This window comes from Pleurodeles waltl, chromosome 3_2, assembly GCF_031143425.1.
Source record: "Pleurodeles waltl isolate 20211129_DDA chromosome 3_2, aPleWal1.hap1.20221129, whole genome shotgun sequence".
NCBI lineage: Eukaryota > Metazoa > Chordata > Amphibia > Caudata > Salamandridae > Pleurodeles > Pleurodeles waltl.
This window is the reverse complement of record NC_090441.1, coordinates 197,061,201-197,082,814: the sequence shown is the minus strand read 5'-3', so window position 1 is coordinate 197,082,814 and position 21,614 is coordinate 197,061,201. Positions and strand designations below refer to the sequence as shown.

General features: G+C 47.1%; 1 protein-coding gene across 2 annotated transcripts in view; it reads left to right on the top strand.

The window, feature by feature from the left end:
* Nucleotides 1–21,614, top strand: part of SPEG (striated muscle enriched protein kinase) — a 1,321,813-nt gene that overhangs the window by 370,616 nt on the left and 929,583 nt on the right. The window contains exon 3 of one of the 2 annotated variants that reach the window (XM_069227158.1): nt 8,157–8,361. In XM_069227158.1, coding sequence (XP_069083259.1) covers nt 8,157–8,361 — 205 coding nt within the window. Of the gene's footprint in view, nt 1–8,156; nt 8,548–21,614 lie in introns of both variants that reach the window. The other variant, XM_069227157.1, reaches the window with a different exon arrangement.

Here is a 21,614-nt window from a genome sequence, read left to right as displayed (position 1 = left end):
AATGCCCTGAGGAACCTTGACACTGCACTTTGGGATACCCCACCTGCCACGGCAATGACCCCCTGATAGCTCCCTGAGGCCAAGAGGTGCAGTGCGCATAGTACTTGCACATGCGTAGGGATTGCGCAGCCACGCAGAGTCTTGTGTTCTAGCTGTGGTTTCAGTAAATCTATTAATTCTAGAATGGCTGCGCTGCTAAGGCGGTATTTGTCATAGATCTCCACTTCAGTTTGCTGAAAAAGAGTCTGCCTGGTTCTATATATCTTCTCCTGTCTGTGGCCCCTCCTCCTCCTCTGCTGGGCTGCGTAGACTCTCCTCCTCACTGCTATCAGGTATATCTCCGCCATCTTGAGTAACCCAGATGCCTTCTGGGTCCCCTTTTATACTTTGGTAATGGTTACCACCTGCTCTGAGTTAGTGGTAAATGGGACATGCAAACTGGCCTTTTTGCGACTAGTCGCAATTTGCGAGTTGCAATTGCATAAGGTTTGCGACTCGCAAATTGCGACTTGCAATTTGCGGGTCGCAAAATGGGGTCGCACCGGATGCGACTCGCAAACGGGTCCCATCGCTTTTTGCGAGTCGGAAATGGGCTTTTTGCATCCCATTTCCAATTTTGCACTGTCGCAAATTGCGAATCGGCCCGTTTGCGAGTCGCAATCGTTTGCTACATCTGGCCCCTAGTTCTTTACATCTTTCGGATGTGGGGTTCTCCCCGTATAGACCTCTTTGCCACTCAAGAGAACGTGCATTGTCCGTCATTCTGCAGCCTTCAGTATCCGATGCAAGGAGCGTTGGGGGACGCGTTTCAGATGTCCTGGTGCGGCCAGTTGCTTTATGCGTTTCCTCCCATACCCTTGATTCCTCGGGTTTTGAGGAAGATTCGCCAAGACCGGGCCCAAGTCATTCTGATAGCTCCGGATTGGCCATGAAGGGTGTGGTATGCAGACCTTCTCCGACTCTCACTGTACCTGCCGCTCCGTCTCCCTCTCAGGGGCAGGTTCTACACCCCCACCTCCAGAGCCTGCACCTTCATGCCTGGAGATTGAATGGGGCAACCTGAGTTCCTTTTCTCTCCCACCGGAAGTGGTGGACGTTCTTTTATCGGCCAGGCGACACTCCACCAAGTGGGTCTATGCAAGTAGGTGGGCTAATTTTGTTAGTTGGTGTGGAGAGAAGAAAATTGATCCCTTAAATGCCCATCTTTCTGATATTTTATTGTTTGCATTGTCATTGGCTCAGCATGGTTGTGCTATGGCCACGGTTAAGGGCTATCTTTCGGCCCTTTCGGCTTTTTTATATCTTCCAGATCAGCCCTCTCTATTCAAATCTCCTTTGGTTGTTCGATTTTTGAGGGGGCTTACTAATAAATTTCCTCCCAGGCCTTTTATTATGCCGCAGTGGGACTTGAATTTGGTGTTGACTTTTTTGATGGGTTCCCCCTTTGAGCCACTTCATTCCTGCCCATTAAGATATTTGTTTTTCAAGACTGTGTTTTTGGTGGCCATCACATCGGCTAGATGTGTTAGCGAACTGCAGGCTCTTTCTGCTCACCCACCTTTCACCACTTTTTATAAGGACAAGGTGGTTTTGAGGACCAGGGCGGCTTTCCTCCCCAAGGTGGTGTCTCCATTTCACTTGGGACAATCAATAACTCTCTCGACGTTCTACCCTCCTCCGCATCCATCTAAGGAGGAGGAAAGACTCCATCGTCTGGACCTTAAGAGGGCTCTTAGTTTTTATGTCGACAGGACGAGAGAGTTCCGGTTGGATGAACAGCTCTTTATCGGATATGTGGGGAAGAGGAAGGGGAAGGCCGTCCACAAGAGAACGCTCTCCGGGTGTGTCGTTCTTTGTATTAAAATATGTTACTCATTGGCAAAGAAGGATCCTCCTGAGGGGATCAGGGCTCATTCCACCAGGGCCAAGTCAACCTCATCGGCTTTGGTCAGAGGTGTTCCGAGGGTGGACATCTGCAAGGCTGCAACTTGGTCTTCCCTCCACACCTTTGTGAAGCATTATTGTTAGGATGCGGAGGTGCGGAGGGATGGCCATTTTGCGTGGTCGGTGCTGCAGGATTTCCTGGTTTGACCAGACGGACACCCTCCTCTGAGGTGGTACTGCTTTGGGACTCTATTCATTAGGTGAGGAATCCACAGGTAGTTGTATCCATCAGAAGAGCAAGTTACTTACCTTCGGTAACGCTTTTTCTGGTGGATACATTAGCTACCTGTGGATTCCTCACGGTTCCTCCCGCCTCCCCGTTGTCTGTCTGGTCATACCAGGATCGCCTTGGGTGTGCACTTCAGTGCTTAAGTTTCAATGTTTCTACATATGTATATATGTTTATAGTTCTAATTCAACTTATTTTCAAGTTTGCAAACCATTCATGTTGGTATGTGCCCTTTTTCAAAGAATTGTGTAAAGGTTTTTAGATGAAGATTCTCTATAAAGTTTATTCTTGTTAATCTTAAAGGGTGTACATTGTCGATGTTCTTTATATGTTTCAAAGGCACGTCAAAAATGGCGTGAACTGACGTCAGCACGGCGGCGAGGACCTCTTATTGCCATGCAGCACCTAGTGTGACCCCCTGACCTGCTTTGGACCAGGAGTACACTTCGGCTCCACCAGCCTGCCGTGTCGTATTTGGTTTTTCGTTTTTCATACTGTTTTAGTGCTGCGCTATGTATTTGCGCTTTAATCGTGCCCGTTTTCTTTTCCGGCTCTCGCCGGTTCCTCTAAACCCAGCCGCTGCATCCCCTGCAGCCCCGCTCCCTCACGCCTCCATTGGACACTCCCTCCCACCTCCCGCCTCCCAGCTGCTCCTCCCTCCCACCTCCTCTTTTTAATGGCGGGGTTACCGTGCGGCCGCGCCGCTGGCGCGCCAGAGGCAAGCCCGTCTGCGCCCGTCCGCGCCCAGAGCCCGTCCCCCTGGTACACGCTTCTCCAACCCCCCCCAAGCACCACTACTACTCCACAGAACTCATTGCTCTCAACCCAGGCCAGCACCCCGCCTGCACCCAGGCCAACCCCAAACACACACACGGACCTTTCACATACCACTCATGCCATTTCTCCTGCACTCACACCAACACCAGCAACACCAACAAGCACCACAACAACACCAAACCACGCAATCACCACAACTGCATCCTCCCTAACACCTGCTCCATCCACAAGCACGCCCTCGAGCTTTGGAACTTGCTCACCACAAAATCTCCTGATATCGCCTTCCTCACTGAAACATGGATGAACTCCTCATCAGAACCCGACATCGTCATAGCCATCCCAGAAGGTTACAAAATCACCCGTAGAGACCGCACCAACAAACCAGTAGGAGGTATCGCCATAATACACAAAAACTCCATCAAAATTTCCACCAACGACACCCTAGACAACGCAGAACACCTACACTTTCAAGTACACATCAACGCCAACAACACCCTTAGAGGAACCCTCATCTACAGACCACCAGGACCCCGCCCCCCATTCTGTGACACCATTGCCGATACCATCAGCTCCCACGCCCTCACCTCCACAGACTACATACTGCTTGGTGACCTCAACTTTCACCTGGAAAGCACCCATGACTGCAACTCCACGGCCCTGCTGGACAACCTCACAAACCTTGGCCTCAAGCAACAGGTCACCTCACCCACCCACTCAGCGGGACACACGCTAGACGCCATCTTCACCTCCAGCAGCCACATCACCTTCACTCACACCAATGAACTCCACTGGACTGACCACCACTGCGTCCACTTCTCCTTCATGAAACCCACCACCAACAACACACTACACCCTACCCCAAGTGGAATAAGATCTCCAAAGAACACCTGATCTCCAACCTCGCACAAGCTCCACCCCCCATTACCAATGACCCCAACACCTCCGTCCTTAACCTCACACAATGGCTAGAAACTTGTGCAGACTCCCTCGCCCCTTTGAAAACAAACAACACCCGCACCATCAGCACCGCCCCCTGGTTCACCACAGAACTTCAGTCTTCCAAACAAGAATGCCGAAAAATTGTGAAAGCCTGGTGCCAAGAACCCTCAATGAGCAACTTCTCTGCCCTCAAAACAGCCATGCGCCACCACCAACTCATCCGAACCACCAAACGGTCCTTCTACCAAAGAACACAAAGACAACAACTCACGCAACAGCAAAGAACTCTTTGCCATCATCAAAGAACTCACCAAACCCAAATCCTGCACCATCGACCCTCCACACTCTCAAGACCTCTGCAACTCCCTCTCCAACTACTTCCACCGCAAAATCGCAGACGTACACGACAGCTTCACATCATCAGCACCCACCATCACCACCACCGATACAACCAACACCACAACACCCTGCCGCACCAACTTACTGAACACTTGGACCCCCACCAATGACGAAGAAATCGGCAAAACCATGAACTCCATCCACTCAGGCTCCCCAACAGACCTTTGTCCCCACCACATTTTCAATAAGGCCAGCCAAATCATCGCTCCCCAGCTCCGGGCCGTCATCAACAGTTCCTTTGACACAGCAACCTTCCCAGATATTTGGAAGCATGCCGAAGTCAACGCTCTTCTCAAAAAACCCAAAGCAGACCCTGAGGACCTCACAAACTACTGACTCATTTCTTTTCTCCCCTTCCCCGCAAAAGTCGTTGAGAAGATAGTAAACGTAAAACTGTCTCGCTTCCTGAAGAGAACAACATACTCGACGTCTCCCAGTCTGGATTCCGCAAGAACCACAGCACTGAGACCACCCTCATCGCCTGCACAGACGAAATCAGGACCAGAGCGGACAAGGGCGAGAGGGTCGCCCTCATTCTCCTAGACCTCTCTGCAGATTTTGACACTGTATGCCACCAAACCCTCCGCTCACGCCTTTTCGAAGCCGGAATTCACCACAAAGCCCTGGACTGGCTCACCTCCTTCCTCTCCGAAAGAAACCAAAGAGTTCACCTCCCTCCTTTCTGGTCTACAGCCACCAAGATCATCTGGGGGGTCCCCCAAAGATCCTCCCTCAGCCCCACCCTCTTCAACATCTACATGGCTCCTCTCGCCAAAATCCTCCGCCCCCACTGCATCACCATAATTTCATACGCTGACGACACCCAGCTCATCATCTCCCTCACTAGGAACCCAGCCACCGCCAAGAATAACCTGCACGCCAGACTCCTTGACATCGCCAAATGGATGATAGCTAGCCACCTCAAATTGAACTCAGTCAAAACAGAGATCATCATCTTTGGCCCCAACAAGACAGCATGGAATGACTCCTGGTGGCCCACCACCCTCGGACCACCCCTAACACCCACGCACGCAACCTTGGCATCATACTGGACTCGTCTCGCTCCATGACCAGCAAATCAACGCCATATCATCCTCCTGCTTCAACACCCTTCACATGCTACGCAAGACTTTCAAATGGATCCCTTTAGAAACAAGAAAAACAGTCACCCACGCCCTCATAAGCAGCAGACTGGACTACGGCAACGCCCTCTACGCAGGGACCACAGCCAAGCTTCAAAGAAAACTCCAGTGAATCCAGAACGCAGCCGCATGCCTCATCCTCAACCTCCCTCGCCACGCACAAATATCTACCCACCTCAGATCCCTACACTGGCTGCCCATCAACAAAAGGATCATTTTCAAAATCCTTGTCCGTGCTCACAAAGCCCTCCACGACACTGGACCGGCCTACCTCAACAAACAAGTCAACTTCCACATACCAACTCTCCAGCTCCGCTCTGCCGACCTCGCCCTCGCTACAGTCCCCTGCATCCAACGCACCTCCTCCGGCGGCAGATCCTTTTCCCGCCTCGCCGCCAAGACCTGGAACTCCCTCCCCACCAACCTACGCAAGACCCAGGACCTCCTAACCTTCAGAGGGCACCTAAAAACATGGCTTTTCGAGCAGTAAACACCCCCCACCTCTCCTCCCAGTGCCTTGAGACCCTATCGGGTGAGTAGTGCGCTTAAGAAATTATTTGATTGATTGATTGATTGATAGATCTTTTTACCACAAGCAAAAACAAGAAATGCCCATATTATGCAAGTTGGCATCCCCAAAAAGGGTCGTGGGGAAATGCCTTTTGATGAGATGGTCAGGAATTTATGCCTACGCTTTTCCCCCGGTTCCTATGATCCCCAGCAAAATTAAAATAGAGGGATGCCGTCTCTTCCTTATAGCACCCAAATCGCCCAGAGACAGTTCTGGTTCACAGAACTCCTTCTGTACTCGGAACGGCTACATGTTCAGCTCAGACAGTCGTCAGCCTTGCTCATCATGAACCAGTGCCAAGACAGACATCTGGACCCATCATCTCTACACTTATCAGTCTGGCTCCTGAATTCAATGAATTTTCCAGCTTAAACATTGCACCAGAATGCAGATAAATACTAGCAAAAGCCAGGGCCGATACTACCAATAGGACCTATACGTTTAAATGGAAGCACTTCTACTTGTGGTGTGTCACTTCAGGAATCCACCCCTTGACATCGCAGCTGAAGCAGATACTCCCTTATCTGCTTCACTTAGCAAAATCCACTTTCTTAATCATCAATAAGAGTACATTTGGCAGCAATTTCAAGATTCTGACGTTCTCAAGATGGCCTCTCCTTATGGTATTTCAGAATTGTAAAGCAATTCCTCAGATGTCTTTTTAGAGCATACCCTCTGGTCCAAAAACCTCCACCATTAAGGCTCTTAAATGTAGTGCTAGGACAACTCATGAAGCTGCCACTTGAGCATATTTGCAATTCAGAATTGAAGTTCCTTACTTGGTAGACATCGCTTTTACTAGCTCTCACATCAGCAAAAGGGGTGTGTGACAATCAAGCCTTTACCATCAAAGACCCTTTTCTACAGCTCACTCCAAACAGTGTTATACCTCAAATAAATCCAAACTATATACCGACGGTGCCATCAGATTTCCATCTGAATGAGCAAGTAATCTTATGAACGTTTTTCCAAATCCGCAAACAGTTGCAGAGAATATTCTACTTTCACTGGATGTAAAGAGATCTCTAACATTCTATCTACAAAGAACTCACCTAATATGAAAAACAAACCAACAGTTCGAAGCATATTGAAATGCAAAGAAGGGTTGCGCTGTATGAAAACAGACCATCGCCAGATGGATTGGATTGTCTATACAGTTTTGTCATTCTCAGGCTGGAAAGCCCTTACGGAGCAAATTTAAAGCCCATTCCACCAGAGTTATAGCCACATCCTAGCTCCATTTGTTGGAGTGCCTATACAACATATCTGCCGGGCAGCAACGTGGTTCAGTAGATACACGTTTGTGATGCACTATTGCCTGGATGAAGCCTACAAAATGGATACAGCTGTCGGGCAAGCAGTGTTAAGACATCTATTCCACTAAAGTGAGCCTCTATTTTTCCCACCTTCGACTTAATAGATAAATTATAAATTCTTGACTAATAATATTGTTATTATTATTTCTACGGTTATTAGTGTTAACTATGATGATTATTATTATTATTATTTATTATTATTATTGTTATTATTATGATTTAAGTTATTGTCAAGATGAAACTTACTGCTCGCTATTCTTACTCAAGCATGTGAATCTATGAAAGATCCAATACTGGAGAAGAAAATTGGTTACTTACCTGTAACTATGGTTCTCCAGTACTGGTATCCTTCATAGGTTCACATGCTTCCCACCCTTCTCCCCTTAGAGCCTCCACTCAAATATGAAAATATGTACTTCACACTCGTATTAGAAAATCTGAGGGACTCAGCCTCTGTTGGGAGTGTTCTAGAGAATGCTGTTGCCTTATTGGTTGTAGTTGAAGTTTGGTTCTTTTTTTTTAAAAAGTACATGTATAGGCTATATCAGTGACTGCCTAATGCCATTAAGGCCTTGGGTAGTTCACCTACTGCTATGTATATTTAAAGGTACTGTGGGACGAAACGACGGGGAGTATTCAAGCATGTGAATGTATGAAAAATACCAATACTGTAGAACCATAGTTACAGGTAAGTAACCAATTTTCTTACAAATAAATGCCTTTTCTATTTTTACTTCTTCGGCCCTTTTGTTTGTTCTGATATTTTTGTACAGCTACCTGTTGCATGTACTGCAGATAAGATGTTTGATGTGTATCTTCTGTCTTGTTTCCTATTCTAGGAGAGTCAGGCACCATTGTGGGCAGCTCCCTGACTACGACGCCGAGCACACTGGTGGGCACCTGTCTGACAGATGAACATTCAGATTGGTCGGGCAGCCAGCAGACAGTGGTAGAGACGGATGTTGGTGGCAGGACGACAACAGGAGGACCCTACTACTATCCTGGCACAGGGAGACCAATGGACATCTTGTCCCGGAACCCAAGGCAAGCGCTTCTTCAGGCCTCCAACGGCACGGAGATCAGGCACCTGGGGGTGGAGCCTTTGATACGGGCATCTCGTGCAAATCTGGTGGGCACAAGCTGGGGGTCAGAGGATAGTCTATCAGTGGCAAGCGATGCATACGGGAGTGCCTTCAGCCTATACCGAGGGAGGGCGTTTTCAATCCACATGTAAGTAGCTATTCCGTCCCCTCCAACAGGATGTCACAGCCTATCACTCCATTCCCTAGTTTTTTGAGCACCCTTCCATTTTTTATCTTATTTTTGTTATTTCTTGCTTACATTTCAGCATTTTTTTGCTCCTGGTCTGAGGTCACTCTCTTCCAGTACATAGAGAAGGTATTTTGCTTTCCTGACTTAAATACTCAGCCTTAACTTGTGAAAATGCGGCACAGAAAGACATCAAGAAAGTGATTGAGAGAGGCGTAGATGAAGGATGCTGTTGCAGAAGAGAGTGAGAGGAGGATGGTGTAAGGACAGGAGATGCATAATGGCTCTAATTAGGAAGGGAAATACATACATTTGGGAGGGGGGGCTGGGCAAAGAGAGCAAGGTAAACTGCAATAAGAACCATCCTGTTTCGTCATCATGTGATGATCTGCAGATTCTTAACCACATGGATTCTGCACACTAGTATGAAAAAGTTGTCTGCCGATTCTTAAACCTTAAATTCTGCATTCTAGTGAAGAAGATTTGTCTACCATTGTATAGAATACAGCACAGAGTCAGCCTTCACTCATGATTAGATGGTCTTCTTGTCAATCTCAGTTCCCAGCTTATTATTGGTGTCTTTCCACCTCATGCACCTTATGGAGTATAGTTTGTTTGTTCTTACTTTTGTTTGGCTTGAGCAGAGCCTTCTACTGCTGGTGTCAATGGAACTACTTTTTCTGTGTTTTGTCATTACTTCTTTAGTACTCCATAGGAGCGTATTTCTTGGTTTCCAGAGAGTTCTTGCTGTCCTTATTTTGATCCCTCATAACTCTCTCCATCTGTCCCTACATCCCTCCTGTTGCTTCCCGGGAGTGTGCTAGATGACTTGGTGATGCCCTAGATGGTTTCCTTATGGTGTCTCAATTCTGACACCCTCCCTGCTGATGTTCTGCAGTGACATGTCTGATGCTGGACAACAGCCTTAGTGATGCCCTGAATGTTATCATGTTTCAAAAGCCACATTTACTTTGCCTTATTTCAGAAATGCCAGGAGGCATATTTGACACAAATGTTACATTTTGCAACCTTAAAATGGGCTACATTGCCAATTATATTGAACCACTTTAAACCTTGGAAGAAAAAAGGCTTACATTTTTGTAAGTCAATAGGAAGGCTGACAAATTAACGTTTAAAAGCTCCCTCCAGAAACTCTTTACTTCTTTTTAAACTAAGAGAAAGGGAAATATATGACAATGTAGCTGAACAGGCTGCAGTACTGGAAACAATGAGAATAGGAAACTGCACCTTTAAGGCCACTTTGAACTCCACTCATGCCCTGCTGGTGGCACATACTCAGATCTTTTTTCTCACTCCTGCTCACAAGATCCTGGAGCAGAGCTCTGCCTTTTGAAGGTTTTTTATTTCAAATGTTTTTTAATCTGTTGCTTTATAAAGTTATTCACTCAATACCCTCCTCGTCAATAGTCATAAGCCCTGAATATTCCTGGACATGTGCGGGGACCCTGGACCATATATGAAATATATAAATATATATAATATACATATATATGTATCGCATATCTCTTTATACATCTATGCAGCATATAATAAAGGCTAAAAATGCCTAATTTCATGTCAAAATCAAATGCCAATACTGTTGCCAGTAATGCCTTAGAGGACTCCCACATTTGCTCCTACCAGCTTTTTGGGATTTTCTGGGCAGCCCACACTGCTATCACCCCTCAGACTGGTTTCTGCCCTTCTGCTGCCTGATCAGCTCAAGCCCAGGAAGGAAGAACAAGGGATTTCTTATGGGAGAGGGGGGTAACACCCTCTCCCTCTGGAAATAGGTGTTACATGGCTTGGGAGGGGTAGCCTTCCCAAGCCACTGGTATGCTTTGAAGGGCACATTTGGTGCCCTCAGTACATAAACTAGTCTGCACTGGTTCAGGGACCTCCAGTCCTGCTCTGGCGCAAAAATGGACAATGGAAAGGGGAGTGACCACTCCCCTGTCCATCACCACCCCTGGTTGGTGCCGAGCGCTCCTCCAGATGGCCCTTTGATTCTGCCATCTTGAATCCAAGGTGGGCAGAGGGAGCATCTGATTGGCCGGGTCAGGGAGGTGACATCACAGCCCCCTTCTGATAGGTGGTCATCTGCTTAGGTGACCAATCCCCCTTCCAGGGCTATTTAGGGTCTCCCTTTTGGGTGGGTCCTCAGATTCAACATGCAACACTCCAGCAGGAATCCTCCGCATCGTCTATTTCTGGCCACTGAAACCACCACTGGACTCCACAGGAACCTACAATCTGCAGCTACAGCGACAACTCTGCTCTGCAACATTGTTTCTCCGGCTCCTTCCAGCAACTCCAACATTTCCCTGGCTGTGAATCCTCTGAGGGCAGCAAGTCTTTAACCTGCACAAAAAGCAAGAAGGAATCTCCCTTTGAGTGAAGGAGCCACTTCCCTGCATCCGCAGGCACCAACTGTAACGATGACTGGGTGGATCTCCTCTCATCCTGAGCTGCTTGGATCCTGCATCACTGGTGGTGGTCTGGAGTGGTCCCCTTAGTCCTCTCTGCCAGCTATCCAACTTTGGTGAAGGTAAGCCCTTGCCTTCCCATGCAGTACAGTACCCCCAGATACCAAGGCTTGTTGGCATCTTCTTCAAGGGATCTTAAGGCTCCGTGTAGCCCTAGCCTCCCGCACGCTCCCCTGTGACACACAGCCCTCTGCGTGCTTCTCCTGCGACATGGGACCTCTCCTCAGGTCTGCTGCATGGGCCTCTTTGGGACTCCTGGGCTCCTTGCTTGTGGGTCTTTTGTGGGGGCTGCCTCATCTTCTTTGGACTTTCTGCACTGCTGAGGGTCACCTGGGGCTCCCCCGTAAGTTGAGTCCCCCTTGGACCTTCCTGGTTCCCGGCAGTTTCACTTTTCCACCAACCGCCAAATTTGCCTTTGCCAACGCATGTTGGTGGTTTTTCCACACCATAGACTGATTGCAATCCTTCATCCGGCGTAGGATGTCGACTGCATCACCCAGAAACTCTTCATCTGCTCCAGTGCTGCATTGGTACCGTCTTCGTCTCACCATCGTCAAACTCCTGCATCCACAGACGGGTGGGTAGTGGCTCCTGCCACCACCGGACACTCCAGTGTGAACTGGACTTGGTCCACTTCTTTTCCCGGTCTTCCTCTTCCACGATCCACCTTTGGTTTCTTGCAGTCTTGTCTGGGTCTTGCAATCTCTTTCTCTGAAGTCCTTTAGGTTAGTTTGGGGAGAACGAGTAACTTACCTCTTTCCTTCTGGTCGCTGTGGGGCACTCTGGTACTTACCTTAGGGGTTTCCTAGTTCCTCCAGCTCCCCTCTACCGATTCCAATTCCTTGGTTGGGGACCCAACCTTCACATTCCACTTATCTGATAGAGACTTATAGCTGCCGATTCCTTACCGTAGAATTTACTGGCGTCAGCTTTGAATCTTGAATTTTTTTCTGAACGGTACCCTGCGTGTGCCATCGGATGGCATCGTTCGGCTCCACGTGGCATTGTTGGAGCCGTCTGTGACATCACGGTCACCTTTAAAGGCACCACCCCGGCATGCATAAGTCAGTTCTTTTCCTTCCACGCGGGTTAAGCGCAGGTCTGGATTTGAGCTACCCGCTGCCTTTTTTGGCAGGCCTTTTTTCTACCTTTTTGTCAAAGCTTTTTCAAGTCTGTGCGAGAATGTCATTGAGGAAGACGGGTTTCAAGCCATGTAGTGCATGTCATCGCACCACTTCAGTGATGGACCCCCATCAGGTATGTTTTTGGTTCCTCGACAGAGACCATGATTCGAAGTTGTGTTCTGAAGGCTTATCCATTGCCCCGAAAGCTTTGAGAGAGCAGTCTCTGAATTTGATGGCGGCCTGGCAGTCGACTTCGGTTGGCACGACTCCTAGGAGGTCACGCTACCGATGGATGAGGAGGTCAGGGTACAGCTCCAGGTGCATTTAGTCCTCTTTGTCACACTCGAGGTCCTCTGGGCACTCGGGGAAGAGGCACAAAAAGAAAGAGAAGTCCAAGTGGACTTTGACTTCGCCATGCCCGTCGGCCAACAAGGCATCTCGGGAATGTCGACATTCCAGGAACCCATTCCGCAGAACCAATGCCAGGGAAATGGAGCGACCACCGCTCAGATCAAAGAGCTTTACAATACCATGTGCCTCGTATTTGGCGTGCCTTTGGGCCCCACGGATTCCACGATGCCGGCTTCGTCTCCGTTGGGGACTCCTGGACCCGATATCTGATCTGGAACAATGCCAAATGCACACAGTTGGCCTCCTCTGGCGTCGTTCCCGGAGTCGACACTCCCTGCTCCGCTGGCACCCAACTGGTGGTGCGAGCCCTATCCTCATTCCAGATGATCCGGAGCTGAAACGATGTCCTATGATGCCGATTCCAACTTCAGCGGTGCAGATAGGGGCCAGATCAGTGCCTGAGGGTTATTGTGATCAGCCAAGTATAGGTGAGAAATGGGAGGTGTCTCATAACCCTTTATAATATGGTTTGGAGCATATGAACTGGTATGAGGAACTAGGGAAAGCCAGTGGACTGGATACTTCTCCAGATACTGGCATGCTCTCACCTCCTACTGTGGCTTTGGAGGAGGAAGCTTCATATGCTATGGTGGTGCATAGGGCAGCTGAGGTCTTGGACCTAGATTTGCCTACAGTGCCAGTCAGGACTAACCTCCTGACTGAGGTGCTTCAGCCGGGGGTTTCCACATTGGAACCAATGTTACCTTTAACGAAGCCCTCACTGATGTCCTGTTGGGGACGTGGTCCAAATCCAGCACAGGGGCTCCTGTAAATAGGACAATTGGCCACCGCCATAGACCAGCTCCTAACAATCCTAGTTTCCTCACCCAACACCCCACCCTGGAGAGCTTGGTGGTCCAGGCCTCCACTTCCCATGGTGCCTTCCTTTCCACTCCCCCGGATTGGGAATCCAAAAGGCTGAATCAGCTTGGTAAGAAAATGTTTTCTTCCTCCAGGCTGGCATTGAGGTCTGTAAACACCTCATGCCTATTGGGCCGTTTTCCCCATACTTTAGGGGATACAGTGGCACAGGTGCTGCCCCAGGTCCTGGAGGGTGTGCGGGACACTCTCTCACAAGCTGTTAAAGTTAGTAGAGATGCAACAAAGTTTACAATACAGTGTAGACATGACCGACTTTCTGGGCAGGGCGATTTCGATGGTGGCCCTTCGTTGCCACGCCTGGCTCTGTATGTTGGCTTTTCGTTGGATGTCCAAGCAAACCTTATGGACATCCCTTTCGATGGCTCGTGCCTATTTGGAGAGAAGGCAGACTCAGCACTTGAGCGGTTCAAGGACTCTCGGGCTACGGCCAGATCATCCTTGGGCCCCTTGGCCCGCTCACCAACAGTCTGCCTTTCGCCCCTTTTGAGGCTTCGGAAGGGGTGGTGTGGTACCATGCACAAGTCAGTCACCATCCTCCGTCAACTCACCATCCAGTGCGAGAACAAGTTTGTGGTACCTTCAGGCTTAGAGGGTCTAGCCAGAGGTCGGCCACCACCCAGCCCCCCTCCTCCACAGCGCTCAAGTCCTCCTAGTATGATTCTGCATGACACTCATGCCCAGTTGGGGGGAGGATTCAATTTCATCTCCCTCACTGTCGGTCCATAACATCTGACAAATGGGTCTTGCAGATCATAGAGAAGGGCTATTCCCTTCCCTTCCAGTCTTTCACTCCCTCTATGCTTCCATTAAAAGAACGGCTGATGTAAGATCATTTAGTCTTGCTCCGCAAGGAAGTTGCAGCTCTCTTGGCCAAGGGAGCCATAGAAAGGGTCCCAATGTCAGAAGTAGGCAGTTGTTAATATTCCCGCTATTTTCTGATTCCCAAAAAGAACAAAGGTCTTCGCCCTGTTCTGGATTTGCGGGACGTATATCTCTTCCTCAAAAAGGAGAAATTCAAAATACTCACTGTTGCTCAGGTCTTGTCTGCCATTGACCAAGGAGATTGGATAGTAGCGCTGGACTTGCAGGATGAGTATTTTCACATCCCCATCCTGCCTGCCCACAGGCTCTACATGCGGTTGAAGGTGGGCCGCAAACACTTCCAGTTTATCGTGCCCACCTTCTGTCTCATCAGTGCCTCTCAGGTGTTCACAAAAGTGATGGCAGTGGTAACAGCTTATCTGCCCAGGTTAGGGATTTCAGCCCTCCCCTACCTTGATGACTGGCTGTTGAAGGCTCCTGGCCCTTGGCTCTCGTCATCCATCCTCAGACTACGGCAAACCTCCTGCATTCCCTGGGGTTCACTATAAACGTGCTGAAGTCCCACCTGACTCCCTCTCAGAAGCTCCCTTTCATTGGAGCTGTTCTTGACACAGTGCAGTTTCGGGCTTATTCTCCTGAGCAGCGAGTCCAAGATATTCAGGTTATGATACCGATGTTTCAGCCTCTATCCTGGATTTCGTAGAGACAGACTCTGAGGCTGCTGGGCCTCATGGCCTCCTGCATCCTGCTAGTCAAACATGCCAGATGACATATAAGGGCTCGGCAGTGAGACCTGAAGTTCCAGTGGGCACAGCATCAGGGGAATCTCACCAACATGGTTCAGATCTCGGAAGGAACTGCACAAGACCTGCAGTGTTGTTTAGTGAACAGCGATTGGGTCAGAGGCAGACTTCTCTCCCTTCCCCAACCAGTTCTCATAGTAGTGACAGATGCATCACTTCTGGGATGGGGGTGACCATCTGGGAGAGGTGGAGTTCAGAGGCCTCTGGTATGTGGTGGAATCCGGACTCCATATCAGCTTGCTGGAGCTCCAGGTGATCTGACTGGCATTAAAAGCTTTTCTTCCTGTTGTAAAAGGGAAGATGGTGCAGGTGTTCACAGACAACACTACTGCAATGTGGTACTGCAGCAAGCAAGGCGGTGTGTGTTTGTGGACCTTTTGTCAAGAGGATATGGCTGGAACAGCAGGGCATAACCCTGGTGGTTCAACACCTGGCAGGTTCTCTGAATGCCAGGGCGGACAAACTCAGCCGTCGATGCCTAGTGGATCATGAATTGTGTCTCCACCCAGGGGTGGCGCAAGGACTCTTTCAGCAGTGGGGAGAGCCTTGGTTAGATCTGTTTGCCTCCGCAGAGAGCACGCAAAGTCAGCAGTATTGCGCGTTGGAGTTTCCAAGGCAGCAATCACTCGGTTATACTTTTCGGCGCAAGTGGAGTTCAGGCCTCTTGTATGCCTTTCCGCCCATACCACGTCTGCCCCGAGTTCTCAAGAAGATCAACAATGACCAGGCCCAAGTAATCTTAGTGGCTGTGGACTGAGCATGGAGAGTCTGGTATCCCGAGCTTCTGAAAATGAGCATTGATCCTCCGATCAGGCTGCCCCTTCAGGAGGATCTTCTTTCGCAGCAGCAGGGGAAGGTTCTCCACCCAAAAATGTCAACTTTGCACCTTTATGCGTGGAGATTGAGCGGTGGCAGTTGATGGCTTTTGACCTTCCTCCTGAAGTCTGTAAAGTTATTTTGGGAGCCAGGCGTCCCTCCACTAAAACAGTATACGCCTGCTTTTGGAAACGCTTTGTATATTATTGTGCAGAAAGATCTATTGATCCTCTTTCTGCTTCTCGTTCTAATATCCTTCTCTTTATACTATTCCTTACGCAGCAAGATTCTGCCTTGGGTACTCTCAAGGGCTATCTTTCCGCCTTATCAGCATTTCTTTGTCTGCCTGATCAGCCTTCACTTTTTAAGTCTCCTGTTTTACATAGATTTCATAGGTTTCCCCCTACGCCCTTTGTTATACCTCAATGGGACTTAAATCTTGTCCTCACATTTCTTCACTGCCGAGCCCTTATGCAACTGTCCCTTCTGGCTGCTCACCATCAAGACAGTCTTCTTAGTGGCAATAACATCTGCCAGGAGGGTGAGTGAGATGTAGGCTTTTTCATCAAAGCAACCATATCTCACTATGTTCCCAGGCAAAGTGGTTCTCAGAACACGTGCCTCTTTCCTACCCAAGGTGGTGACCCCATTTTATCTGGATCAGAGCATCACCCTGCCCACCTTCTTTGCTACACTGCATCCCTCTAAGGAAGAGCAGAGACTCCACCGACTGGACCCAAAATGAGCATTGTTGTTCTACCTTGACCGACTGGACCCAAAATGAGCATTGTTGTTCTACCTTGACCACTCTAAAGAATTGATGACCAACTCTTTGTGGGGTACAGGGGAGCAAAGAAGGATTGGGCAGTGCAGAAACAAACCATTTTGCACTGAGTCGTTCTCTGCATTAAAATCTGCTACTCATTGGCCAAGAAGCAGCCTCCTGAGGGCTCAATCCACTAGAGGCAAGGCTGCTACTACTGCACTAGCACAAGGTGTTCCAGTCCTGGATATCTGTCAGGCAGCAACGCGGGCATCCTTGCACATGTTTGCAAAACACTACTGCCTGGATAATCAGATCTGGAGAGATGGACACTTTGCCCATTCGGTCCTACAGGACTTTTTAGTGTGAGAAAATATATCCGCAGCCCACCACCAGGAGGTTATGGCTTAGGTATCTGTTCTAAGGTAAGGAATCTGCGGCTTGAGGTCTCTATCAGATGAACACGTTACTTGCCTTCAGGAACTCATTATCTGGTAGATACTCTATCTAGCTGCAGATTCCTTATACCCACCCATGCCTCTGCGCTCTGCGGATTTGTCTAATAGGGTTTTTCCCTTTCAGGGCCCTCGTTTTTGCACAGATGGACTGTTGGTTCTATCCATGACTGCGCTTCTGGCGTGTAAGTTCTTGGGTAAAACAACTGATGTACGCGCACGGGGTACTTTTATAGACGACTGTGACGTCACAGATGGCTCCAACGATGCCACACAGATCCGAACGATGCCACCTGATGGCACGTGCAGGGTACCGCTTAGCAAAACATTCTGAATTCTAAGCTGAAGCCAGGAAATTCTAAGGTAAGGAATCTGCAGCTAGATAGAGTTTCTACCAGATAATGTTTACCAAAGATAATTAACTTGTTCTTTTAGTATATGGTTTGGTCACCCCTAGGCCTTTAGTATTGCCTACTGCTTTTCACTGTTTTCAATTGCTTTTATGCCTATTTCTGATTGCTACTGCATATACAATAGTGTGTTTACTTACCTCCTATTGGAGAATTGTAGTATTTCTGTCACTAAAATAAAGTACCTTTATTTTTGTAACACTATGTGGTTCTTTCATGTGTGTAAGTGCTGTGTGACTATAAGTGGTATTGCACGAGCTCTGCATGTCTCCTAGATAAGCCTTGGCTACTCATCAACAGCTACCTCTAGAGATCCTGGCTTCTAGACACTGCCTACACTTCACTGATAAGGTGATACCTTGACCTGGTAGAAGGTGATAATACCATAGGTATCCACCACACACCAGGCCAGCTTCCTACAATAACCATATAGACCAATGAGGCCGAGTTTCTTTGTAAGGTTATGGAACTTTGAAGTGACATGCAATATCCTTAGCATGTACATCAGAGGGCACTTTATTCCATATAATACATGGCCACACCATCACCTTTCCCACAAACCACTTAAACCTTTGGTGCATAGCTCTTTCCTATGAAAGAATGAGCATGTTTGCAAACATGAAGTGTCAAAATAAAACCTCTAATGCAAAATGAAACTCATCAAAAATCTGTTAAATATTTGCTGCAAACAAATATTAGAAACAATTCAATACAAGTCAGTATAAAAAAAAGCAGCAGTAGCTCTCAACATGTAGAAACATGCAGAAAGATTCTAGCTTTTATCTATCAAAGGAGTGCAAACAGAATCTCTCTGCCTTTTATTGTAAGCTATTAAAATAGAGTAGAAGGAACAAAAAGTAATGTTCTGTTTTTGTTACTTTACACAGCTGCCTCAACTGTGCTTCTTGGCCTGCCTTTCTCCTCAGCTGCTGACTCTGGCAGCAGGCATTGTGACATCGAACTTGACTTTATACATGGTGACTGGGCGCAACACAAGATCTCTGATTATAAAGGAATTATAGACTGCTGCTTATACAAGGATTAAAGAATCACATGTATTGTATTAGTATATCCATCACATTCTGTATGAAATATTTTTTTAGGACTACATTTTTGTTGTCGATTTCTGACATACAACCATCCTTTTCCAATCACTTGACAATCAGACTCATTCTTTTTGTTTTTAGAATCCTTCTTTGTGAAAACTCTCTACTAGCTAAACAACATCAGCGAGAAGCCTTTCAATCTATGTTTATATTCTTACCTATATTCACTATCTGCTTCCCAGACATGCAAGTATTCAGTGTTAATTGGCAAACCTTTGTTCTTAGTAGATGGCAAGAGCCACTCTATAAAACGTAGAGGAGAATATATGATAGATTCCATGCTTCTTCTTTCATGAAAGGAGCACTTCCATAAAACATTTCTGAACTTGATAGCTCAGTACCTCAGGTGCTGGCCTATAGATATCGCAGACTTTCCAAGAAAAGATATGCTGAGCATGTGAGGGCAGGTGCTAAAAAAGAATCTGTCTATCATCCACTGCTGTAAAGTATTGTGAGTGTAGTTTCATCATCAGGGGTGTAAGGCAGACCCCTGCATCTCCAGTGGCACAGAGGGGCCCTCCAAACATTCCCTTTAATTCCAGGGTCAATGAATATCTGTGAGATATGGAAGACTCGGGGCCACATAACATTCTGCAGTGGTGCCTCATCATTTTGTGTTGCACTTGGTCAGTGTGTGAGTATGTACATTCTCATCATGTGTTGAAAGGTATATTTGATGGTAATGATTACTGTAGGGGTACAGTCCCCTTTTTTTAAACTTGAAATCATGTTGAATTGGTTGTGACTGGAACACTGTAGGAAGGCGAGATTGTATGTAGAATTAAGTTGTAGACAGCAGGGTATTGTTGCTTCCTCACATCCATGTTTGCTTGAATCTTCATGATAAACAGATGTCAAATGTTATCTCTTACTGGTTATGGCAGGATAGGGCTGAAGATCTGTGTGTTGTACTGGAGTATGGGCTGATTTGGTGGGAGTGCCTTGTAGATGGTAGGGGTGTTGCTGTCTGTTTTGTCATGGAATGTATGTTGGGGATTCCATTTCTGGCACGTTTGGAATGCATCTCTTAATTTTGCAGTGGGAAATGCACCAAATGCTTTTTAAAGCCTGTCCAACTGTTGCAACCTAGCTGTGGTAGCCATGTTGACTAAAATACAGCATTGTGGAAATGTACTACCAAATCCAGATGTAGAAAGTATGTTGGACTTGTTGCATTTCTTTCTATTTCAAGTTGTATCGAAGGTGCACTGAATTTTGTAGCACCTTATGATGAGACAAATTAATGAATTTAGTTTTAGAAGACCATTATAACAACGGGGATCTGCAACACAAGACATAAAAAGTATTATACAAGATGAATCCTGAGTTTTTAGATTCACAGAAAGCTATTTTATTTGCAGCCACGCTAGAGGAGACTCTTTTATTCCCTAAACTGTACGTAAGATGCTGATACTGTGAGCTCATTCCTAATGGCTGTGTCTATACCTGAGAAATAGTACTCAAGTGTTTTTATTTTACCAGCCTGAAGTTTGGGTAGTGGTTTAGTTTTGCTTGGTTTCTCTCAGCTCTGAAGATCGAAAATATTTGAGAACTGAAGTGAGTGGCAGGGCAATGCAGGTGACCTTCAAGACTAGCGCTGCTATCCATGGAATTCCCTGATGGAAGTGGTAATGTGATTGCCCTTCCACTTGCCTGAGCATTACGGGTCTGTAGAATGGTGATGCCATCATGGGTTATGAATGCCAATAACAAAAGCATTATTTATGCCAACCCTTAAACAACAAAACCCTGAACTGTATGTGAAATGTAGGGTTAAATAGGCCAAATGCAATAAAGCTAATGATTTGATAGTAATTTTAATAAAATGTGAGTGCCTAGGCAGATGTGCTTTAAGTATGAAACACTTGACTTCAGTGTTAACACAAGTGATAACCTTCTGAGGCTAGATGGTCTTGCAGCTAATGTTCATTATGGTTGAGCACATTGATAACCAAGGGCCTCATCCGCTACTAGATGGTCCTAAGTGAAGAATGCAGTTCAGCTAGTGTCTCAGTGAGTTTATTGCATGTTCAAATGGTTAAGATGCAGGGTTGCATTCGCCTCCTCTTGTACTGGAAGATACCGTTTTGCACCATTCTCCCCATTCCTTGTTATTTTTTTCGCATGCCACTAGTAGCTCTCCTTTTACCACCATCTTTTTCATTTTAATTTTAGTTTGTTCCACCAGATCATGGATTGGCTTTTATCCCTAAACTGTTCTTTTTGTTTTCATTGCAAATTGTTTTATTCGATGGTACATATTATGTATGTTCTGATTTTATATGTTATGTGTGTAGAAAGCCATAGAGACCACTGGATACAAATGACTCAATATTCTTGCCACAGATCCGGCATTCTATGGGTGTGTGTATCTCAACTAGTCACTGTCTCTAGAGGTATGTATAAGGCTGATGTATTAAAATAATTCAGATATATTTCCTCTTCCACTCTTCTACAGTATTTAAATACCTAAGGTATCAACGTGGTAGTATTTGATTTGGTTCCCGGTTTTATAACCGCTAAAATTCCTTGGGGCGTCTTGGCACTGCTACTGATTAGAAGAGGGTAGAAAACGGACCAAAACCTTACTGACTAAAAAGCCAGGTCTTGAGAAGCTTCCTGAAAGACAGTAAATCTGAGCAACACTTTAGGTTCAGAGGGAGCTGCTTCCAAAGTTCAGTCATCCTCAGAAAGAGGCTCCTCCCCCCACCAAGTTACTTGCTTAGCTTTAGGTAGGACTAAGTACTTGGCTGACAATGATCTAAGTGTCTGGAATGGAGTATACCACACAAATCTATCCCGGAGCAATGTTGTCAAGATACTTAAACGCAATACCAGGATCCTTAAACAGTAACCTGTTGGCCACTGGGAGCCAGTGAAGCGTAATCAATGCCTGCGACACGGATTGATATTTCGGTATGCGTAACAGAAGCCGAGCTGCCGCATTCTG